This window comes from Garra rufa, chromosome 21 (genome assembly GCF_049309525.1).
Source record: "Garra rufa chromosome 21, GarRuf1.0, whole genome shotgun sequence".
NCBI classification, from domain to species: domain Eukaryota; kingdom Metazoa; phylum Chordata; class Actinopteri; order Cypriniformes; family Cyprinidae; genus Garra; species Garra rufa.
In genome coordinates, this window is record NC_133381.1 from 2,846,624 (window position 1) to 2,863,888 (window position 17,265).

Below are 17,265 nucleotides of genomic sequence, written 5' to 3' on the forward strand. Positions count from 1 at the left end.
TATTGCAATTTAAAATGATTGTTTTCTATTTTAATATATTTTAAAATGTAATTAATTCCTTTGATGCAAACCTGAATTTTCAGCATCATTACTGCAGTCTTCAGTGTCACATGATCCTTCAGAAATCATTCTAATATGCTGATTTATTATCAATGTTGGAAAAAGTTTTGCTCCTTTATATATTTTTTGGGAATGTGTGATATATTTATCAGGATTCTTGATGAATAAAACATTAAAAAGAACCTTCGAATAACATCACACTTGAGCTTCAGGTGAGAAATGAAATGATCAAATGCTATTCCGCACCGGAGCCGCTCCAGATGAATGTGTTCAACAGCCTGAATCTGATGTGTGTTTGTGTTTCTCAGGGACATCATGAATAATAAGGTGTTCTATCAGCATCCCAACCTGATGCGTGTTCTGGGGATGCACGAGACCGTCATGGAGGTGATGGTGAACGTCCTCGGCGGAGGAAAGTCTCAGGTGTGTGTTTGACAAACGGCAGCAGCTTTCATAATCCTCAGCATCACCACATCATGAATTAATAACTCTAAGTCACATTGATTTCTACAGTGCTTTATACAATACTGATTGATTCAGAGCAGCTTCACAGAAATAAATAAGTCTTAATGTTGTCAAATTCATCATGAGCTGTAAAGCAGTCCCTAGACCACAAAACCAGTCATAAGGGTAATTTTTTTTTAAATTGAGATTTATACAAAATGTGTTTTATTTTGATTGTTTTTATTTTAAAATGAGTTATTGGACATTTGTGACCCTGGACCACAAAACCAGTCATAAGGGTAATTTTTTTTTAAATTGAGATTTATACAAAATGTGTTTTATTTTGATTGTTTTTATTTTAAAATGAGTTATTTGACATTTGTGACCCTGGACCACAAAACCAGTCATAAGGTTAAATTTTACAAAACTGAGATGTATACATCATATGAAAGCTCAGTAAATAAGCTATCTATTGATGTATGGTTTGTTAGGATAAGACAATATTTGACTGAGATACATCTATTTGAAAATCTGGAATCTGAGGGTGCAAAAAAATCAAAATACTGAGAAAATCACCTTTAAAGTTGTCCAAATTAGGTTCTTAGCAATGCATATTACTAATCAAAAATTACTTTTTGATACATTTACAGTAGGAATTTTACTAAAAATCTTCATGGAACATGATCTTTACTTAATTTCCTAATGATTTTTGGCTTAAAAGAAAAATCAACAATTTTGACCCATACAATGTATTTTTGGTTATTGCTACAAATATACCCCAGCGACTTAAGACTGGTTTTGTGCTCCAGGGTCATATTTATGGTTTTAATTATTAGTTTTTCATGAAATGTATTATTAATTGTTTAATTTTGATTATTTTTATTTAAACAAATTATTACACATTTTTATAATTTATTTAATTATTAGTAAATATTTTATTTTAATTGTTTTTATTTTAAATGCATTTATTTTTATACTTTCAACACTGATAATAAATCAGCATATTAGAATGATTTCTGAAGGATCATGTGACACTGAAAACTTGAGTAAAGATGATGAAAATTCAGCTTTGTTCACTGAATTAAATTAGATTTTAAAACATATTCACATAGAAAACAGTTACTTTACATTAAAATAATATTTGCACAATATTAAAGTTTTTTCAGTATTTTTGATCAAATAAACGCAGCCTTGATAAGCAAAAGAAACTTAAAAAAAAAAAAAACTTAAAAAATCTAACTGATCCCAAACATTTAAACGGCAGTGTTTTTATGGTATCTAATGTACAAAATGTCGTCTTTACTTAATATCCTAATGATTTTTGGCAATAATTTTGACCCATACAATGTATTTTGGCTTATGCTACAAATATTAAAAATATTAAATATTTTTACAAATTCCGAAAACAACAAATAAAACAAAAATAACACCAAAAATGTGTGTTTTTTAACAGTAATAAAAAAAATATATGTGAGAATGTCTAAAGTAGGCAAATTATTGAAACAGTACGGCATAATTGTGTTTGCATACAGATGCATTTTATATTTCCATATTTCTACAGTGCAGTAAACACTTCTCTCTGCTGTTCTGCAGTGTTTTAATAAGCGTGTGTGTGATTGATGAGTCTCTGTTGTGCAGTATTGATCCAAACACACACACACACACACACACACACACACACACACACACACATATACATATGAGCAGATCAATGACACACACACACACGGAGGTTCTGCTCTGGATCTGATCATATTCCTCATTCTGTTTCCTTCTGTGACAGGAAATCGCGTTTCCTAAGATGGTGGCGAGCTGCTGCCGCTTCCTGTGTTACTTCTGTCGCATCAGCCGTCAGAACCAGAAGGCCATGTTTGATCATCTGAGCTACCTGCTGGAGAACAGCAGCGTGGGGCTGGGTGAGTGACGCCAGGAACCATAAAATACAGTCAAATACAGTCAAAAACAGGACAGAAAGTAGAGAGAGACATGAAGAGCTGAGGAAACAGCTGAAAGTGTCCCACAGACTTCATAATAAGCTGAGTTATTTGATTAGTGAGATGATTGGAGTGTTTGCTGTGGTCTGTTCTGCCCTCTGCTGGTGTGTGTGTGTGTGTGTGTGTGTGTGTGTGTGTGTGTGTGTGTGTGTGTGTGTGTGTGTGTGTGTGTGTGTGTGTGTGTGTGTGTGTGTGTGTGTGTGTGTGTGTGTGTGTGTGTGTGTGTGTGTGTGTTTTTTTTTAATCAGAGCATGTTTCTCCTTCTTACTTCATGGTTTAGTACAGCAATTCTCAAATTTTTCATCAGTGGAACTACTTTGAGCTCAAATATTTTCAGGTTTCTATTAGATTAGTTAATATTTCAATAATTTAGCAACACATTCATGTTTATGGTTAATGGTTATTTTAATAGACACATGACATGCAGGCAAACAAATTAAATATTACATCTTTTTAGTAAGAGTTTTGATTGTTTTTACTTTAAAGGTATTTCATTTCACATTTTTATAATTTATTCAATTATTAATAATTATTTTATTTTGATAATTTTTTTCTTTGAATTAATTTAGTTTTACTTGTTTAATCATTGGCTAACATTTTTTATGATGTAATTATTGGTGTTTTATTTTGATTGTTTTTATTTTAAAATGAGTTCTTTTAATTTGACATTTTAATAGTTGTTCATAATTTTTCATGTCAAAAAATTTATACGTTTATTTATTTTTATTTAAAAATTGTAATTTCACATTTTTCTCATTTATTTAGTTATTAGTAAATATTTTATTTTAATTGTTTTTATTTTTAAATTATTTTTATTATTTATTAATAATTTTTATTTAAAAATGTGTTATTTATATTTGTATTATTTTTATAAAAAAAATTAAATTAACATTTTTATAATTTATTTAATTATTAGTTAATATGTATATATATATTTTAATTACTTACTTTGTATAATTTTATTATTGGTAAGTTCTTTGTTTTGACTGTTTTTTTATTTTAATGAGTTATTTTAATTTGACATTTTTATGGTTTTAATTATTAGTTTTTCAATGTATTTAAATTTATTTTAAAATATTTAAAATTTTTATCTTAACATTATTTATTTGAATTTGCCATTTTTATGATTGAATTAATGATCAGCTGTCCATGTATAGCCATGTGTGTTTATTGTAATATGTGTGTGTTTGCATTCTCAGCTTCTCCGTCCATGAGAGGATCCACTCCTTTAGACGTGGCAGCTTCATCAGTGATGGACAACAACGGTCTGGCGCTGGCGCTGGAGGAGCCCGACCTGGACAAGGTGTGTGTTTACAGCATAAGAATAAGGTTTCCCCTGAATAGTAAACATTTGGTCACATCATAAAGCTGCGATGTTAGTGTGTCGGTAAAACAGATTGTCTGTGGTGTTCATATGTTCAGGTCGTGACGTATCTGGCTGGCTGCGGTCTGCAGAGCTGTCCGATGCTTCTGTCCAAAGGATATCCAGACATCGGCTGGAACCCCATCGAAGGCGAGCGTTACCTGTCCTTCCTGCGATTCGCTGTGTTTGTCAACGGTAAATAATGAAAAAATTTGCATGAATGCACACCCACAAAAAACATGTTCTCAATTGAAGGAAGGTGTTTTAATTAGAAAATTAGTTGTGTAGTTTTTATAATTTAGTAAGTTACAATTGCATTTTAGTGCCATGTTTAAAAAAAAAGTCGGAATACGGCGAGAAAAAGGTCGGAATACTGCGAGAATAAAGTCGGAATGCAGCGAGAATAAAGTCGGAATACTGCGAGAATATCGTCGGAATACTGCGAGAATATCGTCGGAATACTGCGAGAATAAAGTCGGAATACTGCGAGAATATTGTCGGAATACTGCGAGAATATCGTCGGAATACTGCGAGAATATCGTCGGAATACTGCGAGAATATCGTCGGAATACTGCGAGAATAACGTCGGAATACTGCGAGAATATCGTCGGAATACTGCGAGAATATCGTCGGAATACTGCGAGAATAACGTCGGAATACTGCGAGAATAACGTCGGAATACTGCGAGAATAACGTCGGAATACTGCGAGAATATCGTCGGAATACTGCGAGAATAACGTCGGAATACTGAGAGAATAAAGTCGGAATACTGCGAGAATAACGTCGGAATACTGCGAGAATATCGTCGGAATACTGCGAGAATATCGTCGGAATACTGCGAGAATATCGTCGGAATACTGCGAAAATAAAGTCGGAATACTGCGAGAATAACGTCGGAATACTGCGAGAATAACGTCGGAATACTGCGAAAATAAAGTCGGAATACTACGAGAATAAAGTCGGAATACTACGAGAATAAAGTCGGAATACTGCGAGAATAACGTCGGAATACTGCGAGAATAACTTCAGAATACTGCGAGAATAATGTCGGAATACTGCGAGAATAACGTCAGAAATATTCTCAAAATATTAGGATTTTAATCTCGTAATTTTACATTTATTTATTTATTTATTTTTACGTGGCACTAAAATGCTGTCATAGTAAGTGTTTCGTTTGATTTTATTTTTTAATTTCTCATGTTTTTCATTTTGACATGTTTATGATTTAATTTATTAGTAAGTGTTGTATTTTATTTATGATTTTATTGTTAATTTTAATTTATTTAATTTGCATCAGTTTCTCAGGAAAGGTTAAATTGTGAGCGTTGGATATTTGTTGGCTGATGTGTGTCTCAGGTGAGAGCGTGGAGGAGAACTCCAGTGTGGTGGTGAAGCTCCTGATTCGCCGTCCTGAGTGTTTTGGTCCCGCTCTGCGAGGAGAAGGAGGAAACGGGCTGTTGGCGGCCATGAAGGAGGCCATCAAGATCTCTGAGAACCCCAGCCTGGATCTGCCCAGCGCCGGACCGGCTCACGCTTCAGACGCGTAAGACACACACACACACACACACACACACACACACACACACACACACACTGATGATGATGATGACGCTGATCTTCATCTGTCTCTGCTGCAGTTCCACTGAGGGTGAGGAGGAAGAGGAAGTGGTTCACATGGGAAATGCCATCCTGTCCTTCTACTCGGCTCTGATAGATCTGCTGGGCCGCTGCGCTCCTGAGATGCACGTGAGTCTGTGTGGATCATAAGTAGAAAACATGGATGCAGGGCTGATCCTTTAACTTGTCAACTTAAAAATGTAATTTCGGGAACATTCTCACATTCATTCATTTTTATTAAGCGTTTCATTTTGATTGTTTTTTTTTTTTATTATTTTGTTTTTACATTTATTTAAATTATTTTTATGTTTTATTATAATTCATTTTTGTGATTTGTAAAATTTATTTCCTTCAGTTTTACATTTTTTTTATTAATGTATAGTTTTATGCTACTTGTATTTTGAAATCATTTTAATTTAACATTTATTATAATTTAATTTTTAAGTGTTTAATTTTAATTTTTTGTTAATTTAATGTCTGTGTGTAATTTAATTTAATGTTAAATTAATGTTAACAGTTTCAAGTGTTTAACGAGTGTTTGACATTTTTATGATATGTTTTTGCTTTGGTTTAGTTTACATTTTATTTAAATTGCATTTTAGTAATTGTTTTATTTTTATTGTTTTTATTTTAAAATGTTTTATTTTAGGTTTACATTTGTTTAAATTCACTTGAATTTTAGTTTTATTTTAGTAACTGTTTTTTATTATTATTCTAAAATTATTTCTTTATTTTGATTTTACTCTTTTTATATAGATGACTTGGTAAATATTATTTGCAAAAAAGATGCATGGAATCAAAAAATACAACTGTGTCAAAACATTACATTCAGATTAATCAAAAATATCTGAAATATTGGCCAGCCCAGTATGAATGTTGATTGATCCTAGTGTGAGCTGATCCTCTGATTGATGGATTGATTGATCTGGTCTCTCAGCTGATCAATAAGGGTAAAGGTGAAGCTCTGAGGATTCGTGCCATCCTGCGCTCTCTCGTTCCCACTGAGGATCTGGTGGGCATCATCAGCATCCCTCTCAAGATGCCCGTCGTCAACAAAGGTGCCAAATAATTCTCACATTTTACAAAGCATCATCATAATTCAGTCTTTCATCATCATTTTTTCTGCAAGTTCTGCTGTCTATTCAGCGCTATGATGATTTTTTTTCCCTTGTGTTTCATTTTTAAAACGGAAAAAAATTGTTTTATCCAATTAATCCATTTAATCCCAAATTTTTCCTAAATATGAACATTTCCAAATTATTTATCATTAGTAACCCTTTGAAATAATCAATAATTATTTTTGGGAAATTGTTTAAAAAAATTTAAAATAGGAATAATGTATACTGTATATGTATATATATTGATTACATTCTAGGGTTACTATTATGCATAAAAAACCTTATACAATATTGAAAGGAATACTGAGATGAAAGACAAAAATATAATCATCAACGCATTTCAAATTTGTTACTTTATTGTAACATCTATCATCAAATTGTTCTATTAGTGCTGGCAGTATTGCAACATCAATATTGTAACTCATTTGTAACATTTGAACTTTTGCTTTAGTGCAACATTTTGTCATTGTAACATTTGAGTGCAGTCTTCACAACAACTGCATTGGGTTTATATTGTAAACATAAGTTCACTGTTATCCCACTGTCAACATGTTTCCTCATCCTATGACCACACTCAACAAAACTCAATATATGTCCATTTATATATTAATACTAGACACCTTAGAGAGAATGTGCACCAAAACTCTTTGTTAACATATATTACGTTTTGGAGATTTTATGCAGTCATCATGGTCTCATGGTGCAAACAGGAAATAAACTGCTCTGGTCATGTGACAATGTACACTAACCATGTGAAACTGCACATATTTAATTGAGACCCTTTATTTTTTCCATATTAGCAGGAAGTGCACTGAAACATCAGTCAGTAAAGTGTTTAGAGCTTTTAAAATGAAACCCTTTTTTACGGTCACAATTGTGAGCGGTGAGATTAAATGGGTTAATTACATGAGGTGCTTTTTTTATTAATGTAATTAATAGCATATTAACTCTGTGTGAATCTCTGATGGTCAGATGGCAGTGTGACCGAGCCTGACGTGTCGGCCAGTTTCTGTCCGGACCACAAGGCGCCCATGGTGCTGTTCCTGGACCGTGTTTACGGCATCGAGGACCAGAGCTTCCTGCTGCATCTGTTAGAGGTGGGCTTCCTGCCGGACCTGAGAGCCGCCGCCTCGCTGGACACGGTCAGTCCCACACGCTTTCACCCGGGGTTTGCTGAAGGGAGGGTGTGAGCTGATGAAAACAAATAATTCAATTGAGTGTATGACAATATAGCTTAGTTTGAACATCTTAGTCTGTTGTGCTGTGTTTACACTGTTGTCACAAACTCCATCACTGTATGTGCAGTTGAACTCTAGCATAAGTCAGTTTAACACACAGTCTTTCTTAATGGGATGGTGAACAAGTGTGTGTTTGTTTGTGTCAGCAGTCTGTAATGATCATGTTTGAGCTCAAACACACTAATGCGGCCCATTTAAGGGATTATTCACTTATCCTCCTAAATGAGCCGTGCACACTGGGAAATGTTTTACAAGATCACTGCAATGCCCTCAATCTATTTCGGTGTTTATTGCAGAAAAAGTCAAGTCATGTTTATTTCTAAAGTTCAAATTGTTTTAAAGCAACTTTACAGCAATAAACAGGAAATACCATGTTAATGCAGTAAAATTAATCAGTTCTGAAACCATGCATTTAATTTAATCTCTAAAGCAGCTTTACAAAAGATAATGGTGTCATTATTTAGATCAGTTCAGTTCAATGTTTTGTTTTGTATGTTTGTTTTGTTTCATCTTATTGTTTTGTTTTTGCTTTTTATTTTGTTTTGTTATCTTGGTTTGGTTTGTTGTTTTGTTTTGTTTTTTATTTTGTTTTTATGTTGTTTTTGGTTTGTTTTACTTTGTCTTGTTTTATTTTGTTTTGTCTTATTTTTTTGATGGTTTTTTGTTTATGTTCAGCTTTATTTTGGTTTGTTTCCATTTGTTTTTTGTTTCTTTAGTTGTTTTGTTTTATTTTAGTTTTTTGTTGTTGTTTTTTGTTTTTATTTTACTTGGTTGTTTTTATTTTTGTTCCGTTGTTTTGTTTTATTTATTTATTTATTTTTGTTTTACATTGTCTTGTTTTATTTTGTTTCATTTTTTTTACATTGTCTTGTTTATTTTGTTTCATCTCATTTCTTGGTCACCTTGGTTTGGTTTGTTGTTTTGATTTGTTTTTTGTTTTTTAATTTAGTTTTTGGTTTGTTTCACTTTGTTGTCTTGTTTTATTTTGTTTTTTCTTATTGTTTTGATTTTTTTTTATGTTTTTGATGTTTGCTTTATTTTGGTTTGTTTCCATTTTTGTTTCATCATTAATTTCTTTTTTTTTTTTTTTGGTTCTGTAGTTGTTATGTTTTGTGGTGTTTTGTGTTTTATTTTTTTCCTGTTGTTTTTAGTTTGTTTTTTTTATTTGGTTGTTTTTTGGTTTGTTGTTTTGGTTTGTTCTATTTATGTTCTGTTGTTATGTTTTATTTTGTTTTGTTTATTTTTGTTTTGTTTCATTTTTTGGTCACCTTGGTTTGGTTTGTTGTTTTATTTTATTTTGGTGTTGTTTAGTTTTATGTTGTTTTTGTCTAGTTTCTTTTACTTTGTTGTCTTGTTTTGTTTTGTCTCGTTGTGTTTTTGTTTTGATGGTTTTGTTTTTTCTTTATTTTTTTGATTCCATTTTTGTTTTATTTTATTGTTTTTGTCTCTTTTGTTGTTTTTATGTTGTTGTTTTGGTTTGTTTTACTTTGTTGTCTTGTTTTGTTTGTAATAAGCAAGTGATGGGTGTGTGTTTCAAATCAGCAGACACTGTCTTGTCTTGAATATCAAACGTCTGCTAAATGCATGAATGTAACAAGGACCCCAGAGAGTCAAGCATTTAAAAAAGTCTTTGTTTTAGATACAAAGTAACAAATCAAGTGGCATTTATCTTTAAAGAAAGATGCACAAACACTCTTGACATTGATACATTTGACAGTCGGTGTTGTGTTTTAGTTGGTTTGTGTTTAGTGTTAGCAGTGAATGTGATTCTCTACTCCAGAGCAGCACATTGACACTTCAGATGTGATCAAGAAAACATCCTGCAGTGTTTCAGACTCACAGATCTAATAAATCATTTACTTTCTGAGTCCATTAATTCATATGAATCATCTCTGCGGTGTTGTGTTTGTTCCCAGGAGGCTTTGCGCACCACAGAAACGGCTCTGGCCATGAACAGGTACATCGGTTCTGCGGTTCTGCCTCTGCTGACCCGCTGCGCTCCGCACTTCTCCGGCACAGAGCACCACGCCGCGCTCATCGACTCCACGCTCTACACCATCTACCGCCTGTCCAAGGGCTGTTCGCTCACCAAAGCCCAGCGAGACGCCATCGAGGAGTGTCTTTTGGCCATCTGCAAGTGAGAACAGCTGCTCATTATCATACAGCGATGATAATCCAGTCATTCACCTTCAATGAACACAACCTAACTCTTTTTGAATTTCTCAGTTTGTTTAAATCCACGAGTTCAGAATATACTTTTTTATCCACATTAATTTCACACTTGTCTAGTACAAATATGTTGCTTTGTTTCATAATTGCAGTGGATACGTTTTTTGTTATTTACCTCAAAAGAAAGGGAGTGAAATGTTACAATATGCCCCAAAGGTGGATACATTGTAACATCTGAGGGGCACGTTGTAACATTACCAAATGACAGCTTAAAATGTTATCTGGTCGAATAAAGACAATATACACTAAAACTATTATATTTTTTCAATAAAATAAAATTATTAACTTTTTCAAATAAAATAATGGCTTTTTTTAGAAATTAAAAATAATCAAATTTTGTAGTTTGATAATGAACATATCGCAAGTTTGCAACCATGTTTGAGACGGCCCTGATCGCAACACACAGCGGTACGGTAGAGTTCAAAACAATGTGCACAAATAGATGAAACACATTTAGACATTCAGAAAAACACTCCACTCCCTCCACAAACTGCTCTCATAGAACACCAGACACATAAACCAGCCAAAATGCATTTCTTGAAATAATCATTTCTGAACATTAAACATCAGCTGTCAGTCTTTATTCGCCTGTTTCTTGTGGTTTCTCATTCAAATCCATAGAAGTAAATGGTGTAAATTACATCACTAATGTCACAGAACAGTATAGTTCAATAACACCAGGGCACATTGTAACGGAGTGTTACAGTTATAGTCGTAGTTATCACTATAGTTATATAATGCTGATGGTTAATAGGTCAGTAATAGAGCAGTATTGTCTATCTGAAAGTGGTTTATAAGCAGCAGAGGTGTTGAGTTTGTGTGTTGTCTGAATTCAGATCTTGTCTATGTTTTGTGTTGTGTTCAGGTACCTCAGACCCTCCATGTTCCAGCATCTGCTGCGCCGCCTGGTGTTTGATGTGCCGTTGTTGTCTGAATACTGTAAGATGCCTCTGAAGGTAAACAGCACTCATGCTGCATCTTTGCATCTTAGTTTTATTTCCTCAATTATTCTGTAGTTTGACTCCTACTTCATCAGAGCATTTGTGACCCTGGACCACAAAACCAGTCTTAAGTAGCACGGGTATATTTGTAGCAATTGGCAAAAATACACTGTATGGGTCAAAATTATTATAGGATTTTTCTTTTATCCCATAAATCATTAGGATAATAACCCGTTTAATCCCCAATTTTTCCCAGGGATGAAAATATCCAAATTATGTGTCATTAGTAACCTTTTGAAAAAAAATTGTTTTTTTGAAAAGTGTGTGAAAAATTGTGTTTTGTGAGCGGTGGGATAATGTGTATACTGAATGAACAAATTTTTTCAGTCATAAAAATGGTTATATATATTAGCCCAGCTATTTTAAACTGTATGATCGCATTCTAGGGTTACTATTATGCATAAAAAACCCTTATACAACTTTGAAAGGAATACTGAGATAAAAGACAAAAATATAATCATCAGCGCATTTCAAAATTGTTACTTTATTGTAACATATATCATCAAATTGTTCTATTAGTGCTGGCAGCGTTGCCACATCAATGTTGTAACTAATTTGTAACATTTGAACTTTTGATTTAGTGCAACATTTTGTCATTGTAACATTTGAGTGCAATCTTCTCTAACAACTGCATTGGGTTTATATTGTAAACATAAGTTCACTGTTATCCCACCGTCAACATGTTTCCTCATCCTATGAGCACACTTAACAAAACTCAATATATTTCCATTTATATATTAATACTAGACACCTTAGAGAGAATGTGCTCAAAATCTTTGTTAACATACTTTTCGGTTTGGAGCTTTGATGCAACCATCATGGTCTCATGGTGCAAACAGGAAATAAACTGCTCTGGTCATGTGACAATTGACACTAATCATGTGAAACGGCACATATTTAATTGAGACCCTTTAATTTTTCCATATTTGCAGGAAGTGCACTGAAACATCAGTCAGTAAAGTGTTTAGAGCTTTTAAAATTAAAACGTTTTTATGGTCACAATTGTGGGATTAAAAGGGTTAAGTAAAGTGTTCCATGAAGATATTTAGTATTTTTTCCTACTGTAAATACATAAAAACATAATTTTTAATTAGTAATATGCATTGATAAGAACTTCATTTGGACAACTTTAAAGGTGATTTTCTCAATATTTAGATTTTTTGCACCCTCAGATTGCAGATTTCCAAATAGATGTATCTCAGCCAAATATTGTCCTATCCTTATGATTGGTTTTGTGGTCCAGGGTCACATTTTTATTCAGAAAACATATCAGTGGATATTTTTAAAAAGGTTTCTACTGGAATAATTTTTTACTTTTTATCATGCATTAAATTGAAAGATTCTCTGTTGTTTTTATTTTAAATATATGTTTATGCTGTTGCATTTAAGACAAAATTCTTAAATACATTGTAATTATAATCGGTTTTAAAATGTAAATACCATTGATTTTGCAAGGAATACAGCCATTGCTGCTGATATGGCGTTAAATCATAAATAAATAGAACATTTGTTCTTGTTTTAAGAATAATCTTACTTGATTTTGATTTTAAAAAATACAAGATCATGTTTTATGCAGATATTTAGTAGATTTCCTACTGTAAATATATCAAAACTTAATGTTTGATTAGTAATATGCATTGCTAAGAACTTCATTTGCACAACTTTAAAGGTGATTTCCCCAATATTTAGATTTTTTGCACCCTCAGATTGCAGATTTTCAAAGAGTTGTATCTCAGCCAAATATTGTCCTATCCTAACAAACCATACACCAATGGAAAGCTGATTCAGTTTTTAGATAATGTATAAATCTCAGTTAAAAATAAATGGACCCTTATGACTGGTTTTGTGGTCCAGGGTCACATATTTAAGGCTTTGCCTCTTTTTATAATGTTGTTCATGCATTGCTGCTTGTATAGAGGTTTTTATCTGCTGATGTTCGTCTAGTGTCCATTAATGACCCGCTAATGTAGTTTGTTTCACTGCTCGTCATTAAACCATCAGGAAAAAGCTGCACTGGTGTGTAATTTATATTTAAGTAGTTTTGATGAGCAGAAACAGTTTTTTGAAGAGGATGTTTCTGTGAAAGCTCATTAGTTGATGAGCCACAGATCAAGTGTTTTATATGAGAATAATTGTGTTTGGCAGCTGCTGACGAATCATTACGAGCAGAACTGGAAGTATTACTGTCTGCCGTCCGGATGGGGGAGTTACGGTCAGGCGTCTGAGGAGGAGCTGCTGCTCACCAAGAAGATCTTCTGGGGAATCTTTGACTCTCTTTCTCAGAAGGTGAACAGATCAGCTGCTGTCTGAGGAATATTTGGCCATTTGTGACTGTTCACGGCAAAAAATGCTTTTCTTGTTTCCAGCCAAAATATCTAAACATTCTCAAATCAGAGAGGATTTTCTAGATGAGTAAAAATTATTTTCTTGTTTTCAGAAAAAAACAAGTCAAAATGAAATGAGTTTTTGCTTAGAACATGCTAAAAAAAAAAAGATAATAATTTTTACTCATCTAGAAAATCATTTTTTGTCATTTACAATAAAAATGACAAAGAACATAATAAAAGTACTAAAAATAATATTAAAATAAAAAAATATATAAAAATGATCATGAATTCAAATTCTTGTCAAATTATAATTAATATAAATAAAAACAAGGAAAAACCTATAAAACTTAAACAGAACAAATAACAAACATTGCTGAAATAAAATAAGTTTAATTTAAAGTACTAAAGTTACTAAAACTGAAATAAAATTTCTAAAAGTAAAATAAAAAAAATATCAAATTAAAAGATTCACAATATTAATAAACACTACAAAATAATATAAATAATGCTGCTAAATTGCACTGTCAGAGACCATCTTTGTTTGTTTCATTTAACTTGCTTATGAAAAAAATTAATCATAAATATATAAAATTCAATACAATATAAATTGAAACCATTTAAATTTCTATGTGAATTTAAACCACAATTGCTATTACAGAAAGTTTATTTACTAGCCTATTTTCATTTATTTTATTAAAATTAAACATAATTATTAATATAAATAAAAACATGGAAAAACCTGAACACAACAAATTACAAACGTTGCTGAAATAAAATAAGTTTAATTTGAAATACTAAAGTTACTAAAACTGAAAACAATTGAAACTAAATAGAAATATAAAAAAAGAGCATAAAATTTCTAAAAGGAAAATCTAAAAAATCAAGAATATAAATAATGCTCATTTATAATGCTGTTCTTTTGAACTTTCTATTCATCAGTGAGTCCTGAAAAATAAAATGCATCAGTTTCCACAAAAATATTGTGCTGTACAACTGTTTTCAACATTGCTAATAATCAGAGATGTTCCTTGAGCAGCAAATCAGGATATTAGAATGATTTCTGAAGCATCATGTGACACTGAAGACTGATGTAATGATGCTGAAAATTCAGATGCGCATCACAGAAATCAATTAGAGTTGAACAGATATTCACATAGAAAACAGATATTATGCATTATATATTAATAATATCTCACAATTTTGACACAGATTTTCTGCTTTGGTGAGCAGAAGAGACTTCTTTCAGAAACATCCACGAATCTTCCTTTGTGACTTTGGTTGATTGTGTTTGCAGAAGTACGAGCAGGATCTGTTTAAGATGGCCATGCCGTGTCTGAGTGCCATCGCTGGAGCTCTGCCGCCGGACTACATCGACTCCACGCTCAGCACCACGCTGGAGAAACAGGTGTCTGTGGACACGCAGGGAAACTTCGACCCCAGACCCGTAAACACAGCCAAGTACGTCACACACAGAGACTGGGTTGAAACGTATCTCATCTGACAGTTGTCTGATGTTCCTGTTTTCCTCTCGCAGCATCTGCCTGCCGGAGAAGCTGGAGTACATCGCCAACAAATACGCCGAACATTCCCATGAGAAATGGGCTGCGGAGAAGGTGAGAGAAACAGCAGCTGCTGAAATAATCATTCAATAAATGAGATTCACACTAAACTGATCAAACGTTTGCTGTCAGCTGATAAATGTGGAAATAGAAACGTTTGTTTGGTTTAGTGTTTCGATACCGAAATTTTGACTTCAATACGATACCTGACTAAAATATCTCCATACTACAACAAGAACATAGAATGACAGGTAGAGTACAGTTTATTTCCAAATTCCACTTTTTGTGCTGTTTTCATTTTTCTGGGTTTTAAATTTGTCTAGATGTCTACACTGCAAAAATGCTTTTCGTATTTTTTATTTTTTTTGTCTTGTTTCCAGCAAGAGTATCTAAAAATTCTTAAATCGAGAAGGATTTTCTAGACAAGTAACAATTATTTTCTTGTTTTCAGAAAAAAAACAAGTCAAAATTAAGGGCGTTTTTGCTTGAAACAAGCTCAATAATCTGCCAGTGGAGTAGGAAAAATAATCTTGTTTTCTGTTTAAAATCAGATGTTTTTGCTTACCCAATTGGTAGATTATTTTGCTTGTTCTAAGCAAAAAATCACTTCATTTTGACTTGTTTTTTCTGAATTTTTACTCATCTAGAAAATCCTTCTTGATTTAAGAATTTTTAGATATTTTGGCTGGGAACAACACAAAAAAAATGTAAGTAAGAAAAGCATTTTTTGCAGTGTAACTAATTGAAATCATGAAACTTACACAAACAATACAACAGCAATTTCCTAAACGTTTAACAAAAAATACATTTTTAAGGCCCTATTAAATATGTTTTATTGTATGTTGTATTATGTTTATTGTTATTTTTTTCCCATTTTAGATTTTACTAGATTTCTAATTAATTGAAGCAATTTCTTAAAAGTGTAACAAAAATTTTAAGGCCTTATGAAATATGTTTTATTTTTATTGTATGTTGTAATGTTTATTTAAAAAAATGTATTTTAAATTTAAAATTTTTGTAAATGTCTAATTAATTGAAATCATAAGCAAAATTTAGATTTTTTTTTAAGGCCCTATATAGTATGTTTTATTTTTATTGTATGTTGTAATGTTTTTTTATTTTTTATTTTTTTTTTCTGGATTCAAATATTTTTTTCATTTGAATTTTTTTTTTAGATATCTAATTAATTGAAATCATGAAACTTCACATCAACAGCAATTTCTAAATTTTTAAGGCTCTATAAAATGTTTTGTTGTAATATGTTTATTTTTATTTTATTTGAATTTTTCTAGATTCCGTTTTTTCCGTTTTAAAATTTTCTAGATTTCAAATTAATTGAAATCATGAAATGAATTAATTAATTAACTCAGTTTTTTTAATTTAATTTTTTTTTTGATTTCTAATTAATTAAAATCATGAAACTTACACAATTCAACAGCAATTTCTTTAAAGTTTAACAAAAAATACATTTTTAAGGCCCTATGAAATATCTTTTATTCATAGTTTATTTTTCTGGATTTTTTTTCTAGATGTCTAATTAATTGAAATCATGAACAAAAAATTTATTTTTAAGGCCCTATGAAATATGTTTTATTTTTATTGTATGTTGTAATATGTTTATTTTTATTTTATTTTTATGGATTCCATATTTATTTTTTTATTTTATTTATTTATTCAGAAATGCTGTCGTGTGTATTTACAATTTCCTTCTAAATAAATTCTGGTCATTTTTTATTTCTGGTCTTTTTTTTCTGGTAGATATTCCTTAAATATTGTTTGAATAATATTAGTTTTTAGTAGTAGTAGTAGTACTATCATTACATTAAATAATTTTTCTGTCAAGTAAATCTGAACTTTTATGACTGGGTTGACATTTTCCACATTGCTTTAATCATAGGTCCCTAAACAAACAGTGATAATATGGCTCTTATCAAAATGCATTTTTAAAGTCCCAGTATTGTACCGTTTTTAAAAGCAGGGTGTGGCGATACCTTTTTTAGTAGCGGTATACCGTCGAAACACTAGTTTGTTTCGTCTTCTGTGTTCAGGTTCTTCTAGGCTGGAAACACGGAGAAAACATGGATGAAAAAGCCAAAACTCACCCGATGCTGAGATCCTACAAAACCCTGACAGAGAAGGTACAGAACAGACACATTTATCCTTGAGATGTCTGTCATCATCGTGATGTTTGTGTCTCAGCGCCAGCGTCTGTGTGCAGGAGAAGGAGGCGTATCGCTGGACGGTGCGCGAGTCTCTGAAGAGCATGCTGGCGATGGGCTGGAGTGTGGACCGCACCAGAGAAGGAGAGAGCATGT

The 17,265-nt window shown here is 32.1% G+C and overlaps 1 protein-coding gene across 1 annotated transcript in view; it reads left to right on the forward strand.

The window, feature by feature from the left end:
- LOC141296225 (ryanodine receptor 3) overlaps window positions 1-17,265 on the forward strand; it is a 214,001-nt gene that overhangs the window by 92,652 nt on the left and 104,084 nt on the right. The window contains 15 exon segments of the mRNA XM_073827498.1: window positions 369-483; window positions 2,288-2,420; window positions 3,698-3,801; window positions 3,921-4,056; window positions 5,218-5,404; window positions 5,499-5,607; window positions 6,416-6,536; window positions 7,569-7,738; window positions 9,751-9,971; window positions 10,929-11,019; window positions 13,210-13,350; window positions 14,686-14,849; window positions 14,926-15,004; window positions 16,999-17,088; window positions 17,169-17,259. Of these exon segments, the coding sequence (XP_073683599.1) occupies window positions 369-483; window positions 2,288-2,420; window positions 3,698-3,801; window positions 3,921-4,056; window positions 5,218-5,404; window positions 5,499-5,607; window positions 6,416-6,536; window positions 7,569-7,738; window positions 9,751-9,971; window positions 10,929-11,019; window positions 13,210-13,350; window positions 14,686-14,849; window positions 14,926-15,004; window positions 16,999-17,088; window positions 17,169-17,259 (1,952 nt within the window).